At 43.0% G+C, this 21,528-nt stretch overlaps 2 protein-coding genes across 3 annotated transcripts; one reads left to right on the plus strand and one right to left on the minus strand.

Annotated features, from left to right (window-relative positions):
• Window positions 1-1,022: 1,022 nt before the first annotated feature.
• On the plus strand, window positions 1,023-8,075 carry LOC127773848 (GDSL esterase/lipase At5g45910-like). Its single transcript, XM_052300047.1, has 4 exons — window positions 1,023-4,462; window positions 4,561-4,937; window positions 5,042-5,348; window positions 7,483-8,075. Exons 1-4 carry the CDS (start codon window positions 4,150-4,152, stop codon window positions 7,707-7,709), a joined length of 1,224 nt encoding a protein of 407 aa, XP_052156007.1. The 5' UTR covers window positions 1,023-4,149; the 3' UTR covers window positions 7,710-8,075.
• Window positions 8,076-8,301: 226 nt separating this feature from the next.
• On the minus strand, window positions 8,302-18,447 carry LOC127773847 (uncharacterized). Of its 2 annotated transcripts, none has more exons than XM_052300046.1 (20): window positions 18,200-18,447; window positions 17,925-18,077; window positions 16,654-16,813; window positions 15,996-16,314; window positions 15,741-15,881; window positions 15,457-15,649; window positions 15,234-15,364; window positions 14,151-14,369; window positions 13,723-13,889; window positions 13,395-13,473; window positions 12,668-13,222; window positions 12,246-12,592; window positions 12,044-12,160; window positions 11,859-11,963; window positions 11,430-11,657; window positions 11,006-11,101; window positions 10,404-10,514; window positions 10,102-10,272; window positions 9,849-9,956; window positions 8,302-9,012 (listed from the first exon to the last, which is right to left on the minus strand). In XM_052300046.1, the coding sequence occupies exons 1-20, from the start codon at window positions 18,300-18,302 to the stop codon at window positions 8,781-8,783; spliced, it is 3,735 nt and encodes a 1,244-aa protein (XP_052156006.1). In that variant the 5' UTR covers window positions 18,303-18,447; the 3' UTR covers window positions 8,302-8,780. The 2 variants fall into 2 exon arrangements, with proteins under 2 accessions (XP_052156006.1, XP_052156005.1); XM_052300045.1 differs by having other exon boundaries at window positions 11,006-11,107.
• Window positions 18,448-21,528: the final 3,081 nt, after the last annotated feature.

The following is a 21,528-nucleotide window of genomic DNA, read 5'->3' on the forward strand; positions in this document are numbered from 1 at the left end:
GCCCCGCTTTCAGCGAGACGATAAAAACTAGTTTAATAAAATCCTAATTGCGAAAATTCCGTTCTTTGAGCGAGAGTGTAAGTCGTGCCATGGATCTCAATTCATATCCCTTGTTCCCTCCCATTGACATCAAAATCCTCCACCCCAAGATTTCAATTCCGATTCAACTTCCGAAGTCAAATACCGAATTCAATCGCATCCTTTGAATCCTTGCCAAATACTTGTCCCTGTTTCCGCAAATATCAAATTCTCATTTTGAATCTCTCTCTTGACATCTCCTTGACTCCACCTTGTGTTCCTAGACCAAATATCAAAGTTAAATCCAATTCCAAACTTCTTTTCCCTCCAAACCAGTTCTCACAGCAGAAGTTCAAAATCCCTCCCTCTACTTTTGTGGGCCGAATTCCCTCCCTCGGTCCATTTCCTCTCTCAGCCCATTTCCCCCTCCCCTTCCCACGTGCGCCGCACGTGAGCCGCTCGGGAGAGAGATCCCTCCCTCTCTCTTTGTTCTCTCTCCCTCTCTGATCTTCTGGCCGCCGCGATTCGATTTTCGCCGCCGCCCGTGGTATCCCGCGCGCTCCCCCGCCGTGGCCAACCGGAAGGACGGCGGCGTCACTCCCTCTGGTCATCGCATGCGCCGATGACCATCCTGTCCCCGCTCCACTCCACACCGCCCACCGCCGTCACCATGGGGCCACCAGCGTCACCTCGGCTACCATGTCCCCGGCTGCCCGCGTGCGTCCAAGGCCGAAAGCCGGAGAGAGCGCGCCTCTCTCACGCGCTCTCCCTTCTCCCTCCGCTCACCCAAATCGGCAAGGAGCTAAGCTCCTTTCCCTCCCCTTTTAGCTTTTCCCCCGACCACAGCCGTCGTCATCACCTGCCGCCCCTTCGGCCGCTAGTGCTGGAGCCAGCTCCCGCTCCTTGACCACCCTCGATGTCGGTTCCCTCTCCCAAACCGCCTCTCCTTGCGCCTATAAAGCCCGAGCCATCCCTCTCTATCTCTCCCGTTTTCGCTCCCCACCGCCGCCGCGCCATTGCCACCTCGGCGTCAAGTTCGCCGCCGGGTGCCACCGCTCGGCAAACGCACTCCGTCTCCTTGTCCTCCCTCGACCGAACAACGGTTGTCGCCGCCTCGTCGCGACCCTGTCCGTGCTGCCCCGGTGCCGTGATCATGACCCATGCCCCCGTGCGCCACCGACTCCCACTCACCACCGGATCACCGCCGCCAAATTCATGGCCGCCGGTGAGCCCTCGTCCCCTTTCCTTTACCGCGTACAATGTTGTCACTGCCCTCACTTTCTCTCTTCTCCATCGTCCTACCACCCTCGATGTTGCACGTGCCATGCGCCGTCGTCGGCCTTTCTCTCTCTAACCAACTCGTCGTCACCCTCCCAGAGCTCCTTGCGCCCCCTCTCTGCTTCCCCCAACCGCGCCATCTCGGTGCTGTGCCGCCCCGCCGTCGCGACTGCCATGACCACAACTCCATCCCCGCCAACGCCGTTCCCTCTCGTCGTACCCCGCCGTGGCTTTATTTTTGTCGCCGCCGTGAACGGTCGTGCGCCGCCGTTGGCCATTCGTTCGCCGAGTCCTCCCGCCGCCTTAGCTGCATGCCCCTTCTTCTCCCCCTCTCGCCGCGCCACCTGTTCCGCCGCCGCCGTGTGCAACCGCCGGCCGTTGTTGGTCCCCCTCCCTTCGAACCCGCTCAACACCACCTTCCTCGAGCCCCCCTCGACCTCCCCCTTGCTGTCACATGGCCGCTAGCCGCCCCCTCGCTCCCGCGTCGTGCCGCCCTTTCCGTCGTCACGCGAGCATCCCTGGCGACCATTGGGCCCCGTGCCACTTCGCCTCGCGTCTCAATCTTGTAATGATTCCGCTAAGCCCAATCCCGCGCTCTCGTTTCCCTCCTCGCGCTCGGCCACATCACCGATCTGGCGAGCCTCACCACCGTCGCCGGCCGTCGTCACACCTCTCCTCTCAAATCCAAGCCGTGGAATGAGTTCCCCTTGACCTCCTCTAGCCGCCGGTGATAGACACACTTCCCGGCTCGCCGCCGTTCGCCAGCGCCCCTCGGCTGCCGTGCGCCGTTCGATCCGAGCGAGCCCGGCCTCCCTCTCTCTTGCGCTTGCATGGCACTCCACGTGGGCTCGACCAAGTCCGCACCTGCCCCGTCAGCCTCCTTCTCTCCCTCCCTCACCCGTGGGCTCGGCCCACCAGCCGGCCTCCTCCTCGGCCTATCAATACAAGCAAAGTCCAATTTTACTCCCTCCCTCCAAGTCCAATGACCCCAATCAAGAGCTAAAGTCCATACTTGCTCCTCCCTCACCCTTTGATTGGCCCCACATGTCAATGAGTGATAAAAGAATATTCTTTTCTATAAAATTCAATAAATCATTTCTCCTATTCCAGAAATTCCATTTAAGCTTCCAAAATTCATATCTCTTAATCCGTAGCTCCGATTCACTCCGTACCACTTCCAATAATTCCGTAAAATTGAGATCTATCTAATGGCACTATTAATTAGCCTAAATAGGGTCTTTCTTTTGGTCTTGAGCAAGGCAAGTCACCCTTTGACCAATTGCTCCCTTAATTCGAAAATCATTATTATTTTGTTTGCAACCTGCATTATTAGAAACACTTAACTCGCTTGGCCTCGGTTTGCATGCCAAACCGATGGACCTACCCATTAGTCACACTAATTCCTATAGGCCGTACTACCCTGATTCCTTGTCGCTCCACCTTTGTGGTACTTCGGTATCCGTGCTCTCTAAGCGTGTATACCAACTATTCCACATACATCGTTGTTTGTCGATAATTTAGGAAATGGGTCTGAGAAGCCTTGAAAACCCGACATGTGGTGTCGGTGTGTTTGAAAATAAAATAAATTGTGAAAACTCGCGATACGGGAGTTGTGCCTGTGTGGCGTTGTCCCGTATTTGCATATAAGGACCAATTCATGTGGGAAATTCATCTGAGCATATACCAAGTGCGACCACACGGTTAGAATGGGACGCTCCTGGTTGAGTAAATAGCAAACCAGGGAAGCCTTGATGCCAAGAGGCAAGTGGATTCACCAAGGTGGTGTCCGGGAGAACCCCTGGGCTTCCTGGCACGGTATGGTCTAGGACCTAACCTGTTGTTGGTCTGGGACCCCTCTCGTTAGCATATGGCGACTCTGTGTCGGTTTTCGAAATGCCTTGTCATTAAATCCTTAAGGTCTCCCGACGTGGCTGATCTCCATGGGCTGGGTGATCCGAGTTATTAATGTCGTGTGGGTAAAGTGTGCCCCATCTGCAGAGGTTAACTAACTATTCGAGTAGCCGTGCCCACGGTCATGTGCTGATTTGAGGTGTTTCCCGTTGCATAGTTCTGTTTACCTGTGCTTTGTGAGAATTTGTTGTGGATGGGAATCGTTACCAGAATCAGCCTATGTAGCAGATGGATGACCTAAGTGGTCAGAAACGGATCTATATGATTCGGATGTCTATGGGCGTTATATACTAGGCTTCCCGAGTGGAAGCAGATTGTTCTGCTGCTGGGCAGCAGGACTCTGGAAGTCCGAGAAAATGAAAAGGCTCTAGGAGCCGAAAAGTAATTAATCCGACCCGAGAGATCGGTACATTACTATTTGAGTTGTTGAAAAGCATCTCTTAAGTCGAATCGAGACGCAAGTCTCTTTTCGACCCAAACCTGAAAAGAAATAAATCACCTAGTGATTTCAAATAAAAGATTTGCAAAACAACCTTGCCTCTCTTCTAAGCTGAAATTGAAGAAGAAGTGAAGTGAAGATTAGGGTTTCGTTTTGGTTCCCAGCCATTGCCTGTGGTGTTGGGTGTTAGTCCGTTGGTTCCGCTGCTGTTGCTGTTGTTGGTGTTTGCCTCGTCCGCGTCGTCGGTTGTATTCTCGGGCTGTCCTGAGCTATAACATAAGTTAAGGTAAATAAGTCCTCTATTTATTTTAAGAATTACAATGATTCATATTTGTCACCATGGGTACCAGCGCTATGTCCTGGGACTGGTACTGAGATTGTGGTTCGCGCCGTTTTTCCTATGACACGCTACTGTCAAGTGCCGTTGTACGGCTGTGCTGGATCGGGGTGTGACACTTGATCGATTGTACCCGGACGGGGTCCATTTGGTCATCTATACATCAATGTTCAGACCGCAAGCAAATTACCCACTCCCATTTTGCTTCAGTTACCTCATGAATCCGCTGCTGACGGCCGCCGCCGCCGTCGTCTTGTGCTTCCTCCTCCATGGCGCGGCCGCCTCCGGCGACCGGCCGTTCCCTCCACGGTTCACCTCCATCTTCAGCTTCGGGAGCTCCTACTCCGACACCGGCAACTTCGTCCTCCAGTCCGCCGGCCTCCCGTCCATCCCCTTCAACCACTCCCCCTACGGCGACACCTTCTTCCGCCGCCCCACCGGCCGCCCCTCCGACGGCCGCCTCCCCATCGACTTCATCGGTACGTGTTCCACGCAGTCGCCGATGCCGTCGCCGCCGTTCTTGATTAATTTCTCGTTGCTGTGTGATTGATGCTGTTTTGGCAATGGCGCGCGGCAGCGGAGGCGCTAGGGCTCCCACTCGTGCCGCCGTTCCTGGCGAAGGAGGCGAACGACTTCGGCGGCGGCGGTGGCGCCAACTTCGCCATCGTCGGCGGCACGGCGCTGGACGTCGGGTTCTTCATCCGGCACAACAACGCGAGCGTGCCGCCGTTCCAGAGCTCCCTCCGCGTGCAGATCGGGTGGTTCCGGAGCCTCCTGAGGCGCGGCGGCAACGCCACCGCGGCCGCCGCGGCGGAGCGCCTCGCGACGGCGCTGTTCGTCGTCGGCGAGTTCGGCGGCAGCGACTACAGGTACCTCCTCTCCGGCGGCAAGAGCCTCGAGCAGGCCAAGTCCTTCGTGCCGGAGGTCGTGCGAGCCATCTGCCGAGGCGTCGAGGTAACTAAAACAGAAAAAACACAAACACCATTGCCCAATGTCCATTGCATTTTTGCTCGCATGTGTCGCCGCCGGCGCCGACGAAGACGACGATGTGTGTGCAGAGGTTAGTGGAGGAAGGAGCGCGGTACGTGGTGGTGACGGGGACGCTGCCGGCGGGGTGCATGCCGATGGAGCTGACCAAGTACGCGGCGGCCGCGGCGGGGGCGGCGAACGCGTCATCGACGGCGGCGGCGGCGTACGATCGCCGGACGGGGTGCCTCCGGCGGCTCAACGGGCTGGCTCAGTACCACAACTGGGTGCTCCGGGAGGCCGTGGAGCGCATGCGCGGCAAGTACCCGACAACGAAGCTCGTCTACGCCGACTTCTACAAGCCGGTGGCGAGCCTCGTCCGGCGACCGGCCAAGTTCGGTGAGTCGCCGACAATTTTTTTTCCTGCTTTAATTACCTTCATTTTATATCATAAGTCGTTTAATTTTTCTTCTTTAAGTTTGACTAAATTTATAGAAAAATATACTAACATTTTTAATACCAAACAAACATATTATCAAAATATATTCAATGTTGAATTTATTAAATTAGTAGTGTTGTAAATATTGCTAATTTTTTCTATAAATTTGGTCAGATCTAAAAAATTTTCAATAAGAAAAATATCGACATATCGAACGACTTATAATATGAAGCGGATGGAGTATTTTCTACCGGAAGGAAAAACGAAAAAGAAAATTGTAATTATTTGCTTCGAGTACATATCGGATGGACTGACATGGTTACACCCACACACATATGGACATATCCTAGCTAGCACAACTCTAAAGAGATCGAAGGCCTAACATCATGTAGCGGGTACATACTTTGTCAAGCCCGGGTTCAAATTATCGTTTCGGTATTTGCATCGGGTATCGGAAATTTTGGTTATTTTGGCCCAAAATAATTTGAACTTTTAACAAAATTTTAACAAATTTGACCAAATCAGAAAAAAAATCTAAAATACTTCCCTCAAAACAATTTCAAAAATTTCAGTCAGGAATTTTAAACCACGGTCAACCCTACTACCTGAACTTGAATTGGGTCGTTGGATTGTACCACGGGTAATCTGATTAGCTGAGCTCGAAAAACAAATCCTAATAGGCTCAAATTTTGATGAATTATATTTGATTTTCTCTTTTATAGATCATCGACATCGATCAGCCATCGTCGTAGCTAGCTCATAAATGCGAGTGTGCGACAGTAGCCATGTACACACGTAAAGATATATAATGCATTAGTGAAGTCAAATTGGTTGATGAAACCTAAAGCGATAGAACAATTAACTGCGTTAGCTTGACTACTTAGCACTTCCAAGAGCTTTGCAACTCACGAAATTTTAGAATCTTTAGGTGCGTTGAGCCATGAACTATGTCGGGAAGGCAATGCCGAAGAAGCTACAAGATTATTCTGGCTTGTGGATCGAGAAACTAGCTACAAAGTCTGAAATCACAGTATCTTTTTATGAAAACAATCTGGCATGCAGCTGTAATTTTGTTGGGTATCACACAAAATAATCTACCAGCCAGCTTGGGTCAACTCTGCTAGCATATAAAATTACAAAACACTTGTACAAACCCAATGAACCCTGTTAGGTTTGTTGACATCAATTCTCGCTCATTTCAATCTAAACCAGGTTAGTCCTTTTGGTCATATGTATTTAACGTCTAAATTAATATTTTCTAGTAACTTCGTCAATCTTAAAATATTCTTGTCGGCTTTCAGAAATGTTTATAGGGATAGGGTATACATAGGTGCGTTCACATGGGTGAGTGTACATGCGTTATGATGACTAACGTTTATAATGTGTTTCTTAAAAAAGATTTAAATATTATTGACCACCGATAACTTCTCATATACTCCCTCCGTCCTAAAATATAATCATTTTTGGATTCTGACACAGTCTTTGAGATACTACTTTAACGGTTTGACCAACAATATCTATAATTTGAATAAAAAGAGTTGTATATTATGATAGTTTGTTTAATGATAAATCTATTAACATCAATTTTATATGATTGATCTTTTTTCTATTAATAGTCAAAGTTAAACATAATTAACTTGTCACTATGCTAAAAATGTTTATATTTTGGGACGGAGGGAGTAGTTAGTAAAAGAAAAGAAGTGATTACATAGATTTTTTTTCTTGAAAAGCACATTCTATGTACTTAGTAGATTTTGAAAATCTTATAATATAAACATAGAAGTCAAAGTTTTAAAAGTTTGACTGAATTTTGTCTTAAACATAACCGGAGGACTAACTTGTTTCAAACAAACTTGCCATTTTTTTTGTCGGACGATATAAAATTTACATATCCCTCGTGTCCCATGTCAATACACTCCATATGTATAACAACATAACAACATAATATGTCAATACACTTCATATCAGATACGAGTCTAGATGCTCTTGTATCATTTTGGTTGTGTATATCCTTTCGTGGATATAGAAATTGGATTAATGAAAAATCCATTATCTTAGAAAAAAAAAGGTAACTTATCTGACTTGGCCTTGCAGGTTTCACGCAGCAACCACTGAAAGCTTGCTGCGGCGGGGGCGGGCCGTACAACTACAACCCTGGAGCGGCGTGCGGCTCACCGGGCGCGTCAACCTGCGGCGACCCGTCGGCCTACGTCAACTGGGACGGCATCCATCTCACCGAGGCCGCATACAAGTACGTCGCCGGCGGCTGGCTCAACGGCGTCTACGCTTACCCGTCCATTCTTAGCCTCCTGGCCCAATAACCAATGTAGCTAGGTAGTGCGGATGATTTATGTATGCAAGTAGTATGTACACCCTCCATCCCATAATATAAGATATTTTAGGTGGATGTGACACATCCTAAATCTGTCCAGATTCATTGTACTAGGATGTATCACATCTACCCAAAATCCCTTATATTATGGGACAGAGGGAGTATGTGCATTTTGATCTAGTCTGCTATAGTGCTATTGAAATTGACCTAGGCCGTGTTTAGTTCCAAAGTTTTTTTTCCAAACTTCTAACTTTTCTATCACATCAAAACTTTCTACACACACAAATTTCCAACTTTTCTACACATCGTTCTAATTTCAACCAAACTTTAGTGTGAACTAAACACAACCCTACTATGTAACATGGAGGCTAAGAGCACTTGTTCGATTTATTTAATAGGTCTAAATATATAATATCGCCAGTCATAAATATTAAGCAAAATTTACTACTACATGACAAGTCAAAAAAATATTTGCCTAAATATTATGCAATATGCACTACGTTCGTTAACGGAAAGCTACAAGGGCTGCCTATGACTGATCAAAACTACATGTCTTATGAAACAATTTGCCTCACAACACGTGCTTCAATTTACTGAAATAGGACACAAAACCACAGGTTTTGTGTTCTTGATTATTCAAAACCCAATCAGCTATTTAAATTAAGCTAAATAAGAACCATCTGATTGTTGAATAAATACGAATGATAGATAAGAATATTGTTTCCATACAACCGTCAGCCCATCACACGACTATACATTTGTTACTATCGCGATGCTGAATGTCATTGCGATAACTGACAATACCCACGTGCTACCACCAAACCTGAAGGGGTTAAACGGCTGGCAGCTCCAGAGCCTGAAGCTGCATCTGATACTTCCATTTGATTGTCTCAACAAAATGGCCATGTAATGGTTGGTGAATTCTGGCAGTGGGAGGTGGATCTGGATCTCAGTCGTTTTGTTCTTTTGAACCTTGCTTGAATCTTGGGGGAAAAAAACTGTAGCAGATCATCCATTTCTATCTATCCCTTTAATGACAACTACTAAAACCTCTGGGCAATTAATCATCGTCATCATCAATTACCAACTTGTGTCTTCTTTTCAGACCAGGCTTTTGATCAGCAAAAGAGGTTGCCATGTCCCCAGATTCGGTGATATTTATGTCATCGATTATCCTTTGCTCAGTATTTTCAACGTTATCTAGCTCAGGCTCAATGAAGTCATCCAAAAGTTCAGTTTCACCAGCACCGCCACTGTTATTAGACGAATTTAATCCATGGTGCAGATTATCCCTGAAAAGAGAAGTTATTTACAGTTGAATCAGTATATCAAATAATAAGGTACTCTTACTGTTATTTATATTCTAGCTACTTAGCTTGCACTAGGCATAAGTGCGTAATATGATATGGGCAACAATAGAGGAATCAAATATGCAGCACCCTTCAATATTGAACAGCTTCAGTTTCCTCAGCTTAATGATTCTGCTTCACTTAAGTGCAAGTTTACTGGCAAACAATATTTGGGGATGCCATGCATACATGCCATTAAAAAAACATGATTTTAGTAGATCATATTATCGGCAGAAGTTGGGGGTTTGTCCCATCTCGCCTTTTTTAAGCTCTTTTCTATTCACTTTTGGATTTTTTGGCTATGTGCCTACGGGCAGAGGCCGGAGATGTAACCCATTTCCATTATCTAAAAAAAATACATGCCATTAAAAGAGAATAACAGTTCATGAGAAGCATAGATATATTCAAGAATCTATCACTGGTTAGGGGAAACCATTATTCCAACTGATGTATTTTCCAAAGCATCAGTCTACAACTTCAAGAATCCACCACTTGTGATGCATGAAAGAACTAACAAATATATTTTATGTGCAAAGACAAAAGTTGCAGGATCACCATAATTCACAGCTGTCTATTCTGGTGAATAAGTTTCACACAGCCTAGAGTCCGTAAAATAACATCTGAATCATTCCTGAGCCCGTAAAATAACTTCTGAATCATTCCTGATTTTTATGAAGCTTATGATATGATACTGATCAGGTTCATACATTTGCTAACAAGTATGAAGAGAACAGATCAGTCAGTTTGAAGGATTTTTGTGCCAAGATGAATGAACTTACTTAGAACTGATAGTTTCATCGTCTTGACCTATGTTTATCAAAGGCTCTTCATGTTCTTGTGTATTTGCTGTGAAACCTGACTTCAATAACCTCTTCTTTTTCCCACTTCTGTTAAAAGCAGAACAAATTTACTTAGCCAAATGTGTGCAACAGAAGAAAAGCAAGACTGTATAGTATCAGTAAGGTTTAACAATTGGCATAAGAAGATTTATATGGTCATTTTATTGATGAGTGTAAAGCTGTATGAGCTCACCTATGCATAGAGTCTATGATCTCATCACCAGAATAAGTGTCTTGCAAGGCTTCTTGTTTTTGAGATATTTCCGGTGAATAATTACTGGTGTTTGTACTGTCTGGTGACTCCTGATGTTTCTCTATATTCATTGCATTGTCCGGCGTCAACAGCCTCTTCTTTTTTCCACTTCTGTTAAAGCAGGAAGGACTTACATGATTTAGTTTAGTTAAACATGTTATTATTAGGAAATAAAGATGATAACACACAGAATTACAGAGGAATAACACAATTACTTTGTGTAAAAAGCGGAAGGAGCTCACCTGAGCATAGATCCTATGGTCTCATCATCAGAATCTGGGTCTGCCAAACCATCTTGATGCTGTGATGTACTAGGTGATAAACCCACCAGTGGTACCTTCTTATTTTTTGTTCTGCAAGGAAAACACTCAAAATATCAACATATAAAAGATAACAAAAAATAATTTCATCTCTTCGTAGTCCATGACATTTTGATGCCAAGTACTTGGAGGGAGATGTAACCTAGATTAGATGCATACTAAGTACAGTATTAATCATCATATTCTCTGATAACTCAAGGGAGACAAACTTAGCATACAGGCTATATCCTGAATATAAAGGCTGTACAGCACATAGTTTGACTATAAAATTGATTGATCTGCAGGACCATGTAAAAATTACTACTGCATTACTCTGTTCTGCAGAAACATTTGGTATTTTCAGTGCAAATTACCCAAACAGAAATAAAATATAATTGTACTTCATGATTTAAATGTAGCGGCAATATTTCAGAACACATTCATACTTTCTGAAATACAGGCCTCTTAACAGCAAAACGATTTCAGATTCATTTATCTCATCAACAAAGTTACTTCATTGAAAGCAACTTACAGGGGAAACTCACCTGCTTTTAATTGCTTGTAATGTTTCTTCATCAGATGATTTTCCATCGGTAGTGTTGTCCTCATAGCTAGCATGCGACACATTTAGCCTTTTCCTTCTGCGCCTAAAATACAGGTTATGTTTAGTAACAAGTACCAATAAAGTGAAATGTGAAACCAAGAAAGCATGCATATCATGTTTGATAGAAACGCTTGTCCAGTAAAAGAATATGGATCAGTTGCACTTATCCATACAACTGGTAAGCACAAAATTGATTATTGAGCATTTTTTTAGAGGGAACCACATTAGGACTTAGGCTGACTTGAACATGTATAATAATGTCAACAGAGTTCATTAGCTTGTGCATAACTGTCTACTAAACATGTCAATAGAAGTCAGATACCATTACAAAGTGAATGTCACAGCTGATCATTTATAATACTCACCGGGTCGTTTCTGGCTTGGGATTACAGTTGTGTTCACCTAGCATCTGGTCCGTCTGTGTAGCCAATTCTTGAGCTGAAAGAGGTGCCTCTGGAACTTTTGTCCTCCTCTTCATGGCATTCCTCAGGCCTAGCTGTGTGAGCTTTCGAGAAACTTGAACAGAAGTAATCTTTCCACTGGGGTCTAAAGCTTCAGCAATGAGATGAGTGCATTTACGGTCATCTTTGTATCTGCAATACGAAGAAAATAAACCCCACATGGTTCCTACCTAAATGACTAAGCCTTACATACTAACGAATACAAAATTGTCCTTTTGGGGGAGGGGGTGTTGGTGCTTCCGCACACAGCTTATGTGGCTACACTACAGACTAAGTTTGGTTCAATTGTATGATTCTATCATTATTTTTGCTTGATACAAATTGAATACTTACTTTTCATAAAGATCTCTCATAAGCTTCTCTTGCTCTTCACTAAAAATGGAACGACCTCGCCTTTTGGGGGCTTCAGAATTCTGAGAACCTCTTGATACAGTGTTCCTAATTTTGTCAATTTGAATTGAACTGAGGATTAAAGAAGCAATCACAAATTCAAATGTCGAACTGTGTATAAAGCAAACCTATCATTATCGTCAGCTTCACTGTCTGAAAATGACAATATCCTGTTACTTTTATTTGTGGCACCCATGCTTCTCTTAGAAACATCTTCACGTTCGCCAGACGATGAATCATCATCCCTGCTTGCATGCACATAGATCATATCGTTACTCATGTGTTTCCTAGTTGCCACTATATTAATGGACATAAACAGAACAAACTTACTTATCAGCATTATATGGTTCATGTGGTATAACCAAGTCCACTTCATCATCACCAAGAGAATCTGCTATGTTTATTGAACCTCTCCATCCCTTACTTGAACCAATTTCGCCACCCTTGTTTGTACCATCTTTTGTGATATCACTCAGAAGAGCATCAGCATCAATGCAATGGCACTCCTTGCGTGTTTTCCAAAAGAGTACATCAACAAATAGCAATGGTTGTTTCTTCATTACCCTCAGCATCTTTCTTACAATTTTAGAAAGAAAATTTACAATGTTCGTATACTCCTTTGAAGTTGATGATTTCTGGTCAGCTAATATATCATAGAAGGTAGTTAGAAGGGACAGCTGCAAAAGACAGCACAATGTTAGATCCCAAGGAAATATAGCTCCTTACATAAATATATATCAGCGTATTTTTACCTGATAGAGCATTGGTGCCAATTCCAGGTCTTCGCAAAATCTCCGTAGCATGCATATTATGTAGTGATTTGTTCGAAAGGAGTTACTCTTGTAATGCTTCAACAACCAACATATATTTTGGACAACAGAATTGTTTGCAAGAGTAGATATTAGTCGGGATACATTGAAATCAACTTCACTAGTAGCAGGGGGTTGATCATCAAGTGAAGAGTCTGAAGTCCCATCCTCTTCATCAATTAGATTTCCTTTCAGTTCACCATTGTCTGCATAAGATGGCTCGCCTTCACAATGTGAGGTGCTATCCAGATTAACTGATGTGCCAGTAAGTTCATCTGGTGCATCCATGCCGTTGGAGACAACTTTTTCTTGCTCTGTGAGAGGAGGCTCTGCTACAGAATCCACATTTTTCAAATCTGGAAGTGATTCGAGTGCAGATTTAGTCCCATCTGTTGAATCAGCATTGCTCTGTTCCATTTTCTCTGCATTGAGATTTGTGTTCTCAATTTTGTTCTTTGAAGCCTTCTTTTTTCTTCCTTTTCTTGTCCTTTTTGCAACCTATAGCGGTGATCAATAGTCAGCTCATAGAGAAAAGGGAGGGGCAACAAATCTCAGCATAAAATTCCTCATCTTCACTTGAACAAATAAAAATTGATAGAAACCATAGTTGCTTAAAAGGAGATGCAGACAGATCATAGTGTAACTTGGTGGCCAAGAAAGCAAGGCATACCCTTAATGCACCACGTGCTTGAAGCTTCTCCATGAGCTGTAGCATGATATGGATTGTTCCTAGCAAATCTGCAAGATCACTGATAAAACAATAGATATGTTCAACAACTATTTGTAAAAATGTATTATTAGATTGCTATATAGTTGATTAAAGGAAACAATAGACTCGTATGATTGTCCAGAAACCAAGTGCAACCCAAAACATGCAATGCCCTTTCACAAAAACAAGTGTTTGCAGAATGTAGCAGCTTGCACACAAACAGAGTATCCCATAGTAATTTTGGACCTTTTCCTAATATAAATATCCAAAAAGAATCACTTGTACAAACCTTTTTGGTTGCTTATGAGTATCAAATGATCTGAATAAGTTCAGCAGAAATTGAGTGAGCCCTTGTTCAGTCTGATCATAAAACAGCTTATACAGTAAAACACGAGCTGTTTGAGATTCTCTTGAATCATCAGGAAGTACTTTAAGCACCAAATATACCATGTCAATCTGCAAGGTAAGGCTCTTCAGCACGTGGATTTTGAATGTACATAAAGTCATAACTAGACAAGCCATTAAGACAGTAGAACTAACTGAACTAGGCAGGTTCAAGCCTTTTTTTCTTAAGTATATAAGATTCTCTTTTTCAAGTTAATAATAAACTCTAATTCTCAGATAACAAAGGAGTTGATAAGGTTCATCAGAGTACTAGACTAGTATAAAGTTGAGCAGAGTTACTAGCCTGAAATGTTAGTATACATATTTTCTCACCATGTTCTTCATTAGAGACCCAGCTGCTGAAAGAGTCTTGTAATCATGTGTTTCCTTCAGGCTATCATAGGTCTCACGCCACCTGGAGATGACCAAGTTAAACATACCTTCATTCAATGTGGCTGCAACAGGTCCGCATATGTCACCAAGAAACGGCAGATTATCATCAAGGTGATCGCTAGGAGAAGCCTCAGGCAGTTGGACCGCAGCATTAGATTTCTAACAAAAAGAGGTTAACAATGTCATAAAACATCATGGAAAAAAAGATGATACATATCAGCACTAGTTACAAATTTTGCAAGTCTAGTATTCAATGCAAACAAGGCGAGGCAATGAAGATATCACTAATCTACAACTTAGGTTGCACTAGGAAAAATGGATGGAACTCTTGACAATTTCAGATTGCTGCTCCAACAGATTATACTAACAAAAAATTCCTTGTGTGATAGGGATATGAAACAGCTGGCCGATATAAGTAAATGCAATTACACATGGTTTTATAAAAGTAATGTGAAAACATGATTTTATACAGGTCCGAGGACCATGGGCAGATCTTGCACAGCAGGGCTCTTCTCCGGTCATGCAACAAGGCTCTTTGACCAATAATATAGAGAACAGATGGGTGCAATAGATTTAGTTTATCTCTTTCTTTTCTTAAATGAACTGATAACAAATTTAGTAACTTACTAACAAATACTTCTGTCAAGTCAACTAATTATTCAGAAAAATAGATAATCTTGTCAGGAAAAGTAAAGCCTTCCTCCCTCTTGCTGCTACAGTGCCACAGGTGCTGTCCATGGTCCACACCAGTCATACGTGATTGTTTTGGGCCTTTATTGCTTGCTTTAGGTAATATTCATGATTATGTGTTGTTTGAAGTTGAAAATACTATAAAATAATTAGGATAGTGTTTTACCCTTTTTTTTGCAGAGACATGAATAAATACCAGCTCATAGAGCAAGTCATGTTATTTCCAGAACAATTCTTTTAACACCGATAGACAATACAGTACCACAGGTCAAAACCAGTGAGTCAGTGACCATAAAAATGCAGCACAAATGGCCCATGAGTTTAGTTCAATACCTGAGCATTTGATGCCTTCTCGTGTTGAAAAGCTAAGACAAAGCGAGCAACTTTGAAGAATGTAGTGATGTCAGATTTCTGGATAGAATGATGTTCCTTTACGATATCATCACAGACAGACTGCATGAGGACTGGTAAGCACTGTGTTATCCCAAGCTTTACATGAAAATGGGAAATAGTAGTTCTGATTAGCAAAAATGAAATGGCTAAGTAACTCACTCACCATTGTATCCTCCAGATAAAAATTGTTCCAGGAAATTTCTTATCATCTCCATTGTGCCCTCTCTCGGTGTGTAGAGAAGCTCGTTATCCCAGGCAATCCTTTTCTGGGGCCCTCTTTGGACATTACGTATTTTCCTTAGGCTATTTTCAGATGCGGAGTTGGGGTTCCCTTTGCACAAGGATTTAGATCCGTCCTGTTAGTTCAAGTGAAACAAAGTAAACAAACAGATAATTATCTGCTTATGGTGCAGGATTCAATTTGTAGCATTTGATAACATATGGTACCACTGCCGTGCATGTAAAAATTCCACTGATTGAGTGATGCTCTGAGTTTCGTTGCCTGAACATCCTCTTTTTCCTCTCTTCCTCCTCCATCATTAATCTCAATGAATGTACTGATGTATCGATATTTCCTTCAACATGTTCCTATGGAATATGACTAGAGTAAGCATGAGTGTTTCAATTAAGAATTAAAGGAGTGTCTCAGGTGATCTACATAATTAATGAAACTTGGGGAAAGGTTTCAGAGAAAATAAATACCTTTGAACCTGCAGTAGAAGCTCTAGCAATCAATTCTGGATCCCGGCCTAAGAAAAGGTAATGAAAGATTTCCAAAAGAAGAAGGTTTTCCTGCTGGAGATAACCAGATGGCTCATCCATATGTTGAGTCAGCACTAATATTAGATCCATCACATTCTCTTGAAACATGAGCTCTAAAAAGCTGTCAGCTAGACAGAGCAACTGGGTAGCTTCTCCAGATGCCTTCTGACCCAATGTGATTTCTTGAATAGCCAAGATGTTGCGGAACAAAGTAAGCACCAACTGAACTAGTTTCCAGTCATCTTCTGTGAATGAAGCTCTGGTTGTATTGTAAAGTAAATCATGACTACTCAAGTTGCAAGAGCAGAGAAAATACAGCAAACTAAATAACTGAAGAACAGAAAGAAGATATAAGAGAAATAACATAAAGCTCATTTCAAGTAGGAGAGGATAGGCAGGGGTGACAGGCAGTAAATTGACTGCACAATTGTGTATCCTGGTAAGTGTGCTCCACTCTTTCAGTACCAAAGAATCATGAGTTACTTTATGCTATGAAATATGTAAGTTAGAAGATTATCTCTTCTTGACAGAGTGGGTTTCCTGATAGAAAAGGAATAATACCATCTCTTGTTAAGAAGAACGGTAAAATATAATTTACCTTTCCAAATGGTCCAGTGGATCTTCAAGAAGAGATACGATGACAGCCATAGCAACATTGCGCGTCAGTGCTGCCTTTAGATCCCAAAGATACTCTATCTGTTGTGCAACATTCTCTGATGATGGCTCCACAGGCATTGTAAGGAATACCAGCACTTTCACTTCAAAACAGAAGGGAGAGGGAAAATATTTAATCTCATAGTGCTGCATCGAAGTATTAATCCAAATAAAGGCATGATACTTAATTATTTGAATGAGAAAAAAGCATACAATGAGGATATAGCTGAATGCAAACTCCATGTCTGCAATTATAACTTTGAACAACATGATAATACTAGAGTTTTCCATACACACAACCATAACATTCTCACGAGATGCAAGCAGGAAGAAAGGTGGTATGCATTCTTATGCCAAATTATCAGTCTCTCCCGTTAAATCTAAAGGATAGACCTAAAGTATCATTAAAAGATTCAATTACAGAAGTTGTAACTAGCAACAATTGTGAAAAACGGATTGTCAAAGTAGGCAGGTAGGTGCTGCTGCTGCTGCTTAGGAAAAAAATAGCATATAATCTAGCAGAACTTAGCTGTTCCTTATATGTAAGAATAGAAGCCATCAATTATGCAGGATGCCTAATATTATTAGAGATGTTACAGCCATATAAAAAATGCATTGTATTCTCACTTCCTCAGCGACAGACACAAGATATATATTGAGTACAACACAAATGTAACAAAAAAAAAACATGCATTAACAATTAGTACCTAGCCACGCAACTGTGCAGGGAATTTGCCTAGTTTCTGATAAATTGGTAAGCGAAGTTGAATTGGGGACATAATCAGTATCCAAAACAGCTTGTGAGTCCTGACTCATTCATACATTTGCTTCCACACATCACATTCGTTATTTCGCAAAGTTCAAAAGTACAAATTGGTTTCATAAGGAAGAAACCTATGGACTGAAAAGAAAGACTGGATCATCAGACTATGATTTAACAAATGGGCACAGAATGTGAGCAATGTTTGTTTAATGATATCAATTCTAAACACTACTACACGGGCATGAAGACAATGAGGAACAATACTTCGTTTGTTGACATCATTTCGTCAAATCAAGACAAAAAAAAAATAAGTGCACATATAAGCTATCCATTTTCAATCAACATATGTGATAAACTCCCCGGGAGATTGTTCGAACCAAACTCATTGTGTGACCTTTCGGAAATGCTGGAAGCAAAAACGGAAAAAAAAAAAGGAAAGAAAACCAGTTTACCTGCCGTGATCACCAGGTTGCGATCAGCCTGGTAATTCTCAATGATGGGCACCAGATCTCTAGATGCGATCTTCCACTTGCAAACCTGCTTGAAAACCTCCCGCCGCTGCGGGTCATCACGCCGCAGGAATCTCTGCAGATCCTTCAGATTATCTGAAGAAGAATTTAAAAAAAAAAAACCCGCAAACACAGATTTAGCGACCACTGCGTGGCGGAACCGAAATGGAGCCGGAACCAAAGCAGCTTGCGGGAAGAGGTGCGGAGGCGATAGATACCGAGGCAGTGCTCGCCCTTGGCGTAGCCCACGACGGCGCCGTCGTCGTCCTCCTCGGCGCCACCGAGGCCGGCGCAGGTGAGCGAGAGCGCCGCCGAGTCCATGGCGGCGCTAGGGTTTAGGCGACCGAGCGGTGGTGGGGGAACCAGATCTTGGAAGGGAACTGGGTGCGGATCGCTCGAGGGGAGGGGGAATGGATGGATCGCTCGAGGTGGGGAGAGAACGGGAAGATGAGATGGCGGCGCGGGGAAGACGAAGGGATTGGGGGATTTTTCCCGCCGATGCGCGCCATTTCGGGACGATTTTCCCGCGCTTTTTTCCACTTCGGCCTATAGCCCATGGGCTGGAAACTGTGAAGCGTTTTGGGCTATGTCCATACTTTACATCTGCAGCCGAGATTGATTAGAATTAAGTTCACTTTGGGTCCCTCTATTTATCGCCCAGTCCGATTTTCATCCCCTGACCGCAAAACTGGGTATGGCCCGTCTCCCAACTTACGAAAACCGGACGAACGAGGTCCCTCGGCAGTTTTGAAGGTGGTTTTGGCTAACGTGGCACCTACGTGGTTTATTTGACTAGGTCTCCGTCCCATATGGCTTGACGTGGCGCTTACGTGTCAATTATATCTCAGAAAAATAATAAAAAGCGTGGTCCCACATGTCTGCTGCACACAAAGAATAATTTTAAAATGGAGGGGTCTATGTGGGCCCCGCATGTCAGCCTCACTCATTTCTTCCTTCTACCTTTTCTCTCTTCTCCATCCTTACTCTCTTCTTCCCTTTCCCCTCTCTCTCTCTCCTTCTTCCCGGGCAGCGGACGGCGCGGGTGGGTGGCGGCGGCGGGAGTGGTCGATGGCCACCCAACGGCCCATGCCGGCGACCTTCTCGACAACGGGATCTTCAACTCCGATAGGGGGACGTGGGTAGCATAGCGCAAGACTCTGGTCGGGTGTGCGCCGCCGATTCTCTCCCGCTGGCAGCCGCGTGCAGCTCCCTCCCGCCGGTCCCTGCGCACCGCCGCTCCTCTCCCGCCCTCCCGCCGGCCGCGGACCCCCGCGCACCGCCGCTCCTCTCCCTCCTTCCCGGCGGCCGGCGCACGCCGCCGCTCCTCTCCCGTCGGCCGGCCCGACGAGCTCGCCTCCTCCCTCGCGGTGCTCCCGTCGGCCGCCCTCTCCGCCGGCGCGGCGCTTGCGTCGGTCGCCCTCTCCGCCACACGCACGCCGGATGCAGTACAAGCAAACGAAGAAAAGGAATGCAAAAGAAAAGAAAAGTATAGATAGAGGAGAGGGCGTCCAGCACGTCGACCGACATCAAGGCGCGCAAGCTCGAGCTCGCAGCCGGCAGCGGCAAGGGAGACACGTCATTGCCGGCGGTGGCGCCCATGCCGTTGTGCTGCTCCGCTGCTAGAAGCTAGCCACGCGTCCCCATGGCCTCCCTCCTGTGTAGTTCCGTCGTCATCCACACAGGCTGCCGCCTCGCTGCGAGCTGTGCCCCCGTTTTGAGTCGTACCGGTTTTACGGTAAAGGGACGAAATCAGACTAGACGACAAATAGAGGGACCCAAAGTAAACTTATTCCATTACTTTATTACTTCTTCGTCATAACATACTACCCCGTTTTTTAATACACTGTTGACTGTTATTATAATATTTGACTATTTATCTTATTTAAAAAAATAATACACATCTTAAAAATAAGTATTGCTTAAAGTTTCTTTAATGGGTATGTTCGGCTGCCCAACTGCAGTGCCTGTGCAGCTGCTGCTGTGCTGCTACTGTAGATGTTGGCTGCCATCTAGATACACCGAACATGCCCAATGATAAATCAAACCACAACAAAAGAAAATATATTACTTTCTCTGTTTCACAATGTAAGTCATTCTAGCATTTTCCACATTCATATTGATTTTAATGTATCTAGACATATATCCATCTAGATTCATTAACATTACTATGAATGTAGAAAATGGTAGAATGACTTATATTGTGAAACGGATGGAGTACTTAATTTTTTTTTAATAAGATAAATGGTTAAATATGATGTAAAATGTCCACGGCATCATGTATAAAAGACAGATATAGTATTAATTGGCATGTGTTATTTCGAGATCATAGATGGTTTCATTTTAATCGAGGAAAATGGGTTACATTCCAAGTTGTTAAAAAAAATATTTTACATTAAAAAAATCTCCAATAAAGAGTGTCTTTTCATATTAGGGTCACCACTAGACCTCCGTCCTAAAAAGTATTGTCTTGATTGGTTATTTTGACCAATAAAGATTGTCTTTTTTCATCATTTATTTTTCTTATTTTAACCCCCAAACCAATAGTTCTCCTCTTGTTTTCCCCTCTCCAATTCTCTCTCTACATTAATGAAGGTACTAATATTTTAACTCCTAAATTTCTCTTTAACTACTTCCTCCGTTTTATATCATAAGGCTCATTGATTTTTTTTGTCAAACTAAATTGATTAAATTTGGCAAAAAAATAACATCATTAATACATCAAATTAGTTTCATTAAATATATTTTGATGATATGTTTGTTTTGTATTGAAAATGTTACTATATTTTTCTGTAAACTTGATAAAACTTAAAAGTTTTGAATAGTCAAAACAATGTATAATATAAAACAGAGTGAGTATGTGTAGTTTTTTAGGGATGGAGTACTTCCACCATCCCATATTGTTTGGCATTTTCAGTTTGTAAGCCAAACATCTACAATTTTGACCATCTTAACTGGATAATTGATATATGTAACACAAAATTAGTTTTGTTAAATCCACCATCGAATATATTTTTTTCCAGTATACTTATTTTCTATTGAAAATATTGTTATAATTTTCTAAATTTGGTTAAACTTTACAAATTTTTTATGTATGATAAATCTAAGATGTAATGTAATATGGAATAAAGTAGTACTATTCTTTTTTTTTATTAATAAATGATGTTGTTAACTTTTAGAATAATATTTGGTGATTTGTCTTATTAAAAATTAGTGTAAATATGCTAAGTATAAGCAATACGTAAAGTTTCTTTAATGATAAAATGTACCAAAACAAAAATAAATAACATTTATATATTTTAAAATAAAATAAACAGTGAAGTGTTATGTCAAAAAGATAACGATTTTTTTATTTTTAAACCTTTTTTATTTTAAAAGTAAACACTTCCAAAACTTATTTTGCAAGATATGAATCTTTTGGTCACGCTAGCTATCTGAACCTTTTGGTCATGCCAGCGCTAGGCTGATGTGCAAAACCGTAATGCCATGTCGGTTTGGCTCACGTGGCAATGTTATTTGGTCACACCCGTCTGGTGGTATAGCAGTGTTA

Source organism: Oryza glaberrima, chromosome 5 (assembly GCF_000147395.1).
Source record: "Oryza glaberrima chromosome 5, OglaRS2, whole genome shotgun sequence".
Taxonomy (NCBI): Eukaryota; Viridiplantae; Streptophyta; class Magnoliopsida; order Poales; family Poaceae; genus Oryza; species Oryza glaberrima.

What these genes read in the sequence shown, in the direction of transcription:
- LOC127773847 (XM_052300045.1), bottom strand. Translation starts at nt 18,302, where the DNA reads ATGGACTCGGCGGCGCTCTCGCTCACCTGCGCCGGCCTCGGTGGCGCC. An exon ending in GGTCTCTAATGAAGAACATG is followed by an intron (nt 13,890 to 14,150) that starts GTGAGAAAATAT and finishes CTTACCTTGCAG; the next exon opens with ATTGACATGGTATATTTGGT. An exon ending in AAGCACGTGGTGCATTAAGG is followed by an intron (nt 13,223 to 13,394) that starts GTATGCCTTGCT and finishes TCACCGCTATAG; the next exon opens with GTTGCAAAAAGGACAAGAAA.
- LOC127773848 (XM_052300047.1), top strand. Translation starts at nt 4,150, where the DNA reads ATGTTCAGACCGCAAGCAAATTACCCACTCCCATTTTGCTTCAGTTAC. An exon ending in CCATCTGCCGAGGCGTCGAG is followed by an intron (nt 4,938 to 5,041) that starts GTAACTAAAACA and finishes ATGTGTGTGCAG; the next exon opens with AGGTTAGTGGAGGAAGGAGC. An exon ending in CCGGCGACCGGCCAAGTTCG is followed by an intron (nt 5,349 to 7,482) that starts GTGAGTCGCCGA and finishes TTGGCCTTGCAG; the next exon opens with GTTTCACGCAGCAACCACTG.